The 10,000-nt window shown below is 38.6% G+C and overlaps 1 protein-coding gene across 1 annotated transcript in view; it reads right to left on the reverse strand.

The window, feature by feature from the left end:
- Window positions 1–10,000, reverse strand: part of LOC115223950 (tetratricopeptide repeat protein 39C) — a 73,407-nt gene that overhangs the window by 42,748 nt on the left and 20,659 nt on the right. Inside the window, exon 2 of the mRNA XM_029794696.2 lies at window positions 1,471–1,519. Coding sequence (XP_029650556.1) covers window positions 1,471–1,519 — 49 coding nt within the window. The remainder of the gene's footprint in view (window positions 1–1,470; window positions 1,520–10,000) is intronic.

Below are 10,000 nucleotides of genomic sequence, written 5' to 3' on the forward strand. Positions count from 1 at the left end.
AGCTACTTACCACACAGCCACTCCTGCGCCTGAATGAATGCTACTGAATGAATGAAAATATCCTGTTTTTCAGCACAGGCTTATTGAACAGATTGAAACGTGACATGTCTTCCAATGAGTATTTTCAGCAAACAATCAAATCCCGATGTACTGTTGGCTAATTATGTCTCGATGTACTTTCATTTATTATCACAGTCCACAAGTCCACCTTTCACCAATTGACTGAGATTAGAAACAAGCAACTCAGAGTTATTGTCCAAGAAGCATCAATTGCTTATGAAATATATACGTCTTATGAAGTGAGTGTATCGAATACTTCCTCCATCCTTCCATTTATAAACACAAATGTTTAGTAATTACACACACACGTACACACACAATCTTCAATACTCTACAACAGGGTAAAGGGTAGAGACCCCACTTCAGTCATGAATGATCATGGGATTGCACCTAGAAAGTTCCTCCTCTGAGGCACAAGTCTGGGCAAGGTTGTTTTATGGAAGACCAGCAGTCGTCCATGATGCATACCAGCCTCCCCTCTCCATGCCACCAATGTTATCCAAGAGAAACGGAATGGCCAATACAGTTTGGCACCAGTGATGTCATAACTCATTTCTAAAGCTGAGTGAACTGGAGCAACGTGAAGTAAAGTGTCTTGCTCAAGAACATAACGCACAGCCTGGTCTGGGAATCGAACTCACTACCTCATGATTGTGAGCCCGATGCTCTAACCACTGAGCCATGTGCCTACTATAGAGTATATACATATACTCTTTACTCTTTTACTCTTTTACTTGTTTCAGTCATTTGACTGCGGCCATGCTGGAGCACCGCCTTTAATCGAGCAACTCGACCCCGGGACTTATTCTTTTGTACACCCAGTACTTATTCTATCGGACTCTTTTGCCGAACCGCTAAGTAACGGAGACGTAAACACACCAGCATCGGTTATCAAGCAATGCTAGGGGACAAACACAGACACACAAACATACACGCACACACACACATATATATATACATATATACGACAGGCTTCTTTCAGTTTCCGTCTACCAAATCCACTCACAAGGCATTGGTCGGCCCGGGGCTATAGCAGAAGGCACTTGCCCAAGATGCCACGCAGTGGGACTGAACCCGGAGCCAAGTGGTTGGTTAGCAAGCTACTTACCACACAGCCACTCCTGCGCCTATATCATCATCATCATCGTTTAACGTCCGCTTTCCATGTAGCATGGGTTCATCATGATATATATACATATATATAAAACCTTCTTACACGTGGCCTTCAATACTCTGCAATACCACAGAGAAGACTTAAAAGACAAATCGTTTCTTAGTGAGAATCAAAAATGGTTTTGCAAGATTTAGGTCCACACTATAATTCCTTCCGTTTACCATAATTAAGGAAAAAAAAAAGGAAAGTTAAAACAGAAAATACATAAGAAACATTGAAGAAAGATCAGAACTCACCATAAATAAGACAAAAGTGGAGCCGGCATGCATGAGAGGGCTTTCATTTCTGAAACGAAAAAGAGAAAAGCATTTGGTTAATATATATTAACTAGCAGTATCACCCGGCATTGCTCGGGTTTGTAAGGGAAATAACTATATAAGCATTTTTAGAGATGTAAAGTATAATAGCCATCTCAATATGGCTAACCACAAGGGGGGTGTGTTACTGTAGCTTTTTACATTCTGAGATTTAATAAATTTTTAGAGAGTTACTTCCCTATATATATGTATATATATGTATATATATGCCAAAAATGCATTAAAAATGGGAAAAATTGATGGGAATTTTTTTTTAAATCGTAGACTCATCGTAGATGCGCGCTAATACCCAGAAGGGCTCGTTATGAATCACAACTATAAGATACCCGGTTTTGGTTAAACTGCACCGCAAAATGTGGGAGTAGTTAGGAATCTAAATTGTAGGAGACAGACAGCACACAACCTCTCTTTTATATATAAAGATATTGTTGTGTCTTGTCGACACTGTTATGTCCTTTGAACTCACTGTATATGCCACGTTATAACATGGAGTTATAACGAGGTTATAACAATACAAATAATTGCAGCGTGGAAGGTGTTTATAGGCCATTTAAGAAACACACAAAAACTGTTAGATTCACTTCAACATTTAAATTTGTCAAAATTCCATATGCAGCACAAAGTTTTGTTAGTGAACAGGTCGCGGTCTCAAAGCAACGAAAATATTTTGACAAATTAAACTTAAATGTCGAAGTGAATCTAACGGTTTTTGTGTGTTTCTTAAATGGCTTATAAACACCTTCCACGCTGCAATTGTTTTCGTTCCAGCACATGATCTCAGATCAGGTCACTTGCTATGCAAGTACATCTCTGTAACAATACAAATGTAAATCAAAAACAACACTTAACAAACAATATCTCTTCTTTATGACTTCTACGGCTGTCTTCACAAAATCCCTGTGCACACCACACCGTCTCTTCGCTGACAGTGCACATGCGCTTTTGTATGGTTTAGGGCAGTTGACATTCTATCCCACGGGAGTGTCAGGGTTTCACCACAACAAATATATTGCTTAAACATTTTTCTGAATGTACAAAAACATCTTTGTATTCTAAGACATGTGAGATAAATTCATTTTATGTTCAACTTGAACATTTACTGATGAGTCAATGTTTATATCATCATCATCGTTTAACGTCCGCCTTCCATGCCGGCATGGGAGGGATGGTTTCACAGGAGCTGGTCAGACAGAAGCCTGCACCTGACTTCTGTGACTGTTTTGGCAGGATTTTTACAGCCGGATGCTCTTCCTAACACCAACCACTCAGCAGAGTGGACTTACTGCTTTTTATAGTTGAAATTTATAGAAAAAACAAAAGACGAAGACAGGTGTATGAACAACAAGCAAGTGTATTAGTTTGACACTCAGGAAAATGTAAAAGTCTTTTACATTTCGAGCCTATGCTCTTCAACAGAAAGGAATAAGAGGAAATAAACAGAGAGAGAGAATGAAACAAAAACTTGTAGATTTAGCAGTCATATATATATGTATGCAAAGGCGGCGAGTTGGCAGAAACGTTAGCACGCTGGGCGAAATGCGTAGCCGTATTTCGTCTGCCGTTACGCTCCGAGTTCAAATTCCACCGAGGTCGACTTTGCCTTTCATCCTTTCGGTGTCGATAAATTAAGTACCAGTTACGCACTGGGGTCGATATAATCGACTTAATCTGTTTGTCTGTCCTTGTTTGTCCTCTCTGTGTTTAGCCCCTTGTGGGTAGTAAAGAAATAGGTATTTTGTCTGCTGTTACGTTCTGAGTTCAAATTTCGCCGAGGTCGACTTTGCCTTTCATTCTTTCGGGGTCGACAAATTAAGTACCAGTTACGCACTGGGATCGATATAATCGACTTAATCCGTGTGTCTGTCCTTGTTTGTCCTTTCTGTGTTCAGCCCCTTGTGGACAGTTAAGAAATATATATATATGTATGCATGTATGTATGTATGTATATGTACACACACACACGTGTGAGTGTTGTATGAGAACTGTTTATCATTCATCAATCATACAACCATGTCAGTAGAAGGTGGAGTAAGGTTTCTCCTTCATAGGAGTGAACATTATTATATAAAAGAGCAATCGTTTCTCTTTTCATGGTTTTTTTCTCAAGTTTGGCCTAGTTCAACCTGACACTGAAGTTGAAACCCAAAAAAAAAAAAAACAAACAAAGAAAAAAGAAAACAAAATTTTAAAAAATGAACATGGTGGTAAGATATCATTTCACTTTAAAAATCTTACCTTTCATTTATCTATTTGTTTAAAAAAACAAACAAACAGCTTAATTAAATATCTGAAACGGAAACATTTTTTAGAAGGTAGAAAGCAGTCTTATGATGGATATCTTCAAAGACAAAATGGTAAGCAAACAAAAGCTCAAAGAGACGAGGAGCTCATAAGTTCAAAAGTTAATAATTAAAATCTTTGAAGTCACTTTCCATAATTACAATTTTTTTCGTTAAAAACTTACTTACTTCACATGCTTATTTTTTTTACTTATCTAATTCTTAGCCTTTTCCTTTCTTTTTTAAATTTTTTTTACTTATTTATTTTTTAGCTTTTTCCTTTCTTTTCTTGATATTTCTTTTACTTATTTATTTTTTAGTTTTTTCCTTTCTTTTTTTGATATTTTTTTTACTTATTTATTTTTTAACTTTTTCCTTTCTTTTTTTGATTTTTTTTTACTTATTTATTTTTTAGCTTTTTCCTTTCATTTTTTGATTTTTTTACTTATTTATTTTTAGCTTTTTCCTTTCTTTTTTTGATATTTTTTTAACTTATTTATTTTTTAACTTTTTCCTTTCTTTTTTTGATGTTTTTTTTACTTATTTATTTTTTAGCTTTTTCCTTTCATTTAAAAAATTTTTTTTTTTGACTTATAGGCTTTGGGGAGAAGCCAAAACATTCCCAGCCCAACTTTCATAGTTATACAGCATCACACACCTCGTGAAAACTATAAAGCAATATGCCACACAAAAATTTCCGATTTTTATATCCTTGGGATTTTTTTTTTAATTCTTGCTTTATTTTTCTTTATATCATTTATTTATTTTTGGTAAGAAATTTGGCATTATTGATATTTTTTTATTGGATATTTTCTTCGAAATGTGTGTTACAAGCAGCAAGGTACCTTATCCTGCTTCCAAAGTCTGATTGCAGAACACACAGCAATGGATTTTCTTCGGGGTTTTTTTTGTGTTTCTTTAACTGGTAAATGCTACTGAACTGAAATTCGATATGAAAATTCCAAGAAAAATATAAATAAATAAAACGAATGAATGAATAAATAAATAATTGTCGGTGGAGGGCGGGGGATGGGGTGCGGTTTGATGTTGAGAAAAAATTTTTAAATGATCACTTGACAGAAAGATGGATGTTCTCCCCGCCCACACACCCCATGTCAACCCGTTCTCCTCCTCTTCGCATCAAATACAGACGCAAACGGAAACATATACACACGTTCAAACACGTACACAACAACACATATACATACATGCATACACATACGTGCACACACATGCACACGTGTGCATGCATGCATGCACACATACACATGTAGGGAAGGTGTATCTGTTTTGACTTGGGTTACAAAAATAATTTTTTTTTAATCAATTGAAATTATAGAAGCAGATGAGAAGAAGAAGAAGAAGAAGAAGAAGAGAAGAGATATTTGTCGATAACAGAATCTGTCACCATCTTTAACACTACCACCACCAGGCCCTGGGGTGACTTTAGAGGAGTCCACTCTGTTGGAAGCATTCAAGGGAGGTCTCCAGGTTGAAGACCCCTTCCTCTCCTCCCTTCTCATGAGTCTTAAATGACTCGTGCAAAGGGCCGTGAGCACTGCCTTCTTCCTTTCTGACAAAAAGAAATATGGCCGTGTGTTAAATAAAATGAGATGACAAAGCTAAGGCTGTGTGGAATTTATAGGACACAGCCTTGGCTTTGTGGCCTCATTTTATTTAGCTTATGTATGCTCACACAAGACCCACATTAGACCCCTGACTTGTATTATTATCGAACCGAGAGTCTAAGTACAGTCCTGCCATCTTGGGTCTTCTGGATACCAATACCTCTTTTATTTATATATATATATATTGGTAAAAACGGTAAGATAACAAAAGAAAGAAAGAGACCTCAATATTATGTAAATAGAGGAATTTATCTGTAAAATAATATGTGACAATTATTCGGTAGCCATGATAAAACTCCGAGTTTCGGATGTCGGGGTGGAAATCCCCGCCACCATCTCTTCAGTTCTGAAGATATATATATATATATTATATATATATATATGTATATATATATATATATATATATATATAATATATATATATATAATGTAGGATAAAATTTTTTCGAAAAAAATTTCATCAATGGCCATCGTCATCATCATGGTCATGGTGATGATGGTGGTGGTGATAATGATGGTGGTGATGGTGGTGGTGATGATGATAGTGGTGGTGATGATGATGATGGTGGTGGTGGTGATGATGATAGTGGTGGTGATGATGATGGTGATGACGACGATGATAATGACCATTTTAAGCAGACTCTAATTTATATTATAGACAAAATCTTCAAGGAATTGGATGCTGGTTTGTCTGGGATAATTTCTCCAGGCAGACAAGAAGAAAAAGCAAAAGAAAACCCAAGATGAAATAGAAATGTTTCACTCATGGACGTCTTCCTCAGAGACATATGTCTGGGGTAAGAAGGACAACAATTCCAGTTCTATGAGGCACCATTCCAATGACATGCTCACTCAGCCATTTCAACCTGATTCGTGAAACACACTCCACCAACCACCCACCCCCACCCCGAAACCATAGCAAAAGAAGAACTCCATTGTTAGCGAAATATCAACCAGGATATTTCAGTGAGAGAGAATAAGGATAATGACCATGTTGGTGGTGGTGATGGTGGTGTTGGTGGTGGTGATGATGATGGTGGTGGTGATGATGGTGGTGATGATGGTGATGGTGGTGGTTGTGGTGATGATGGTGGTGGTGGTGGTGGTTGCAGTAATGATGGTGGTGGTGGTGGTGGTGGTGGTGGTGATGATGGTGACAGTGATGATACTGATTGCAGTTATGGCGGTGGTAGTGATGATGAATAGTGCCGAGGGAAGGCGACAATGTTGGTACTGGCAATGATGATGATGGAGTTGATGATGATGATGATGATGATGAGCAAGAGTAATCACAAACAAGGAAATGCCAGATATCACAAACACACAACAGTGCCAAACCTCAAGACTCTTCGTGATGGAATCTTCAGATTCCAACAGAAAACCCTGTGTCTGACGCCACTGTAGAGTAAAAAATATCACTGAGTTGATTCGGTGAATTTATATAATTACAGAAAAGCTATAATTATTCCCACTTTTCCCCATCCAGATATAAACACACACGCTTGAGAAAATATTTGAAATATTTCACCTTCTCCACAAAATCAAAAAAAAAAAAAAAAATGAAAAAATATTTAAATTACAAAATAAATTTTACATGAATGTTTGTGTTTGTGTGTGTGTGCATCCATCTGTGTGGAGGCACATGTCCTAGTGGTTAGAGCAGCGGACTCGCAGGTTCGAATCTCAGACCAGGCGATGTGTGTGTGTTTATGAGCGAAACACCTAAGCTCCATGCGGCTCCGACAGAAGGTAATGGCGAAACTTCTGTTGACTCTTTCGCCACAACTTTCTCTCACTCTTTCCTCCTGCATCTTGCGGCTCACCTGCGACAGACCGGCGTCCCGTCCAGGTGGGGAACCTATATGCCAAGGAAACCAGGAAACCGGCCCTTATGAGCCAGGCATGGCTCGAGAAGGAACAAACATCCATCTGTGTGTGGCATGCACGCACACGCACACACACACACACAAATAGGAAAGTAGACACCTGCCCATCTCGAGTCACTTTTTGACTTCTGGCCAATTAGCATATCATCATCATCATCATCGTTTAATGTCTGTTGTCCATGCTGTCATGGGTTGGACGGACTGACCAGGGCTGGTAAACTGGAAGACTGCACCAGATTCCAGCCTGATTTGGCATTGCATTCTACAGCTGGAGGCCCTTCCTAATGCCAACCACTCTTGAGTGTAATGGGTACTTTTACATGACACTGGCACAGGTGCCATTTGTGTGACACCAGTATCTGCCATGACTGCAATTTTGCTCAGCTTGACGGGTCTTCTTCTGAAGCACGACATAATGCCAAAGGTCTTGGTCATTGCCTCTGTGAGGCCTAACACTCGAAAGGAAGGACCTTGGCCACTTTGCCTCCATGAGGCCCAATGCTCAAAAAGAATATATATATATATATATATATATATATATATATATATACACACACACATGAAAGAGTTGCGTAAGGCCGGGACAATGTGAGAAGGTATAAAATAAACTATAAAAATTTAAAAAAAAAACAAAGCATAGAGTTTTACCTTACATTTCTATCTCTGGAGATTATAATATAAAAAATACAAGATAAAGCTGTAACTAATACATAACACCATCATCATCATCATCATCATCGTTGTTTGACATCCGTCTTCCATGCATGGATTGTGGGACGGCTGACAGGAGCCGGCCAGGAAGAAGATCACCCCCAGGCTAAGGTGTCAGTTTTGGTGGGACTTTTACAGCTGGATGCCCCTCCTAACACCAACCACTCTGCAGAGTGGACTCAGTGCTTTTTAGGTGGCACTAGCACAGGCGAGGTCAGTTTGGCCCGGGTTTTACAGCAGCTGGATGCCCTTACAAATGCCAGCCACTTGGCATTCTCAACCATGTGGTTCCAGGTTCAGTCCCACTGCATGGCACATTGGGCAAGTGTCTTCTACTATAGCCTCGGGCCAACCAAATCTATCTTGAATTTTCTCAATTCTTTCGGCAGAGATTGCTCAAAATAAAGTCTATCAACACAACCATGCCAAATTCCAGGAATTATGATCTAAAAGCATTGAAGAATTTGCTAAATTTACAGCTTATTTATATCCCAAAATTTCTCAATCTGGTCCTAAAAATTGAAAAATTGCACACTTTGAACATTTAATATGAGTGTGGAAAGCTGTGTTCTTTTCTTTGTTTTTTTTGTTTTGCTTTTGGTGGAGGAGGGGTTGATCTAATAGAAATTTATGGTATTTTTAGTGATGTTTACTTTTTTTTAGCTTTTGTTAGGGTTTGATATTGCATAGGAATTTACAGATGTTTATATATAAAGATGTATGCATAATTTGTGAGATTATAAAACAATAAAACGACAGCTGACACTTTGCAACTGAGAGAGTTCATTCAACTTTAATTTCAATTTTGTGATTTCTTCAACACCAACACAAATATTTTGCATAGCAGAGGCTGCCTTGACATTCTCAGTTCAAATCCAGCCGAGGTTGATTTTGCTTTTCACCCTTTCAATGTCGATAAAGTAAGTACCAGTTACACACTGGGGTCGATATAATCGACTTAATCCATTTGTCTGTCCTTGTTTGTCCCTTCTGTGTTTAGCCCCTTGTGGGTAGTAAAGAAATAGGAATAAGGCAGTGAGAGCTGGCAGAACTGTTAGCACGCCGGGCGAAATGCGTAGCTGTATTTTGTCTGCCATTACGTTCTGAGTTCAAATTCCACTGAGGTCGACTTTGCCTTTCATCCTTTCGGGGTAGATAAATTAAGTACCAGTTACACACTGGGGTCAATGCAATCGACTTAATCCGATTGTCTGTCCTTGTTTGTCCCCTCTATGTTTAGCCCCTTGTGGGTAATAAAGAAACAGATAAAGTAAGTACCAGTTAATCACTGGGGAGGGGGTTTGATATAACAGACTTATTACACTTCCCCAAAATTGCTGGCCTTGTGCCAAAATTTGAATCCAATATACAAACATCTGAGCAAAAACTATATCATCTTCATCATCATCATCATCGTTTTATGTCCATATTCCATGGGTTGGAACACTGGCACGGTCCAGTCAGAGAAAACCCCCATCCCGTGCTTTTCTCGTTTCCCTAGATTCTTGTGGTTCAATGCCCTGCTAAACACCAACAACTTCACAAAGTGTACAGGGTGCATTTTATCAATGAACCGGTTCTAGAGTGGTGGTCATGTTCTTTGACAAGACTAAAATGTGCTCTTAACCCTCAGCCTCTGCTCATTTGCCGACCATTTCGCAGAGTGTACCAAGTACATTTCACCATGGCAACCAGCCGTAGAAACCATGCCAGATCAGACCGGAACCTGGCGCAGCTCTCCAACTCATCAGCTCTAGTCAAAACCTTCTAACCCATGCCAGCACAGAGAGCGGACGTTAAATGATGATCACGATGATGATGATGATGATGATGTATATAGGACTACATTATCAAAGATATCTTTTTTTTTGTTTTGTTTTGAAGATTCAGCTGCTATTTCTAGCAATAAAAAAAAAATGAAGTTACCACATAGAGGCTTCCTCCT

The sequence above is a fragment of the Octopus sinensis genome, linkage group LG24 (assembly GCF_006345805.1).
Source record: "Octopus sinensis linkage group LG24, ASM634580v1, whole genome shotgun sequence".
Lineage (NCBI taxonomy): Eukaryota > Metazoa > Mollusca > Cephalopoda > Octopoda > Octopodidae > Octopus > Octopus sinensis.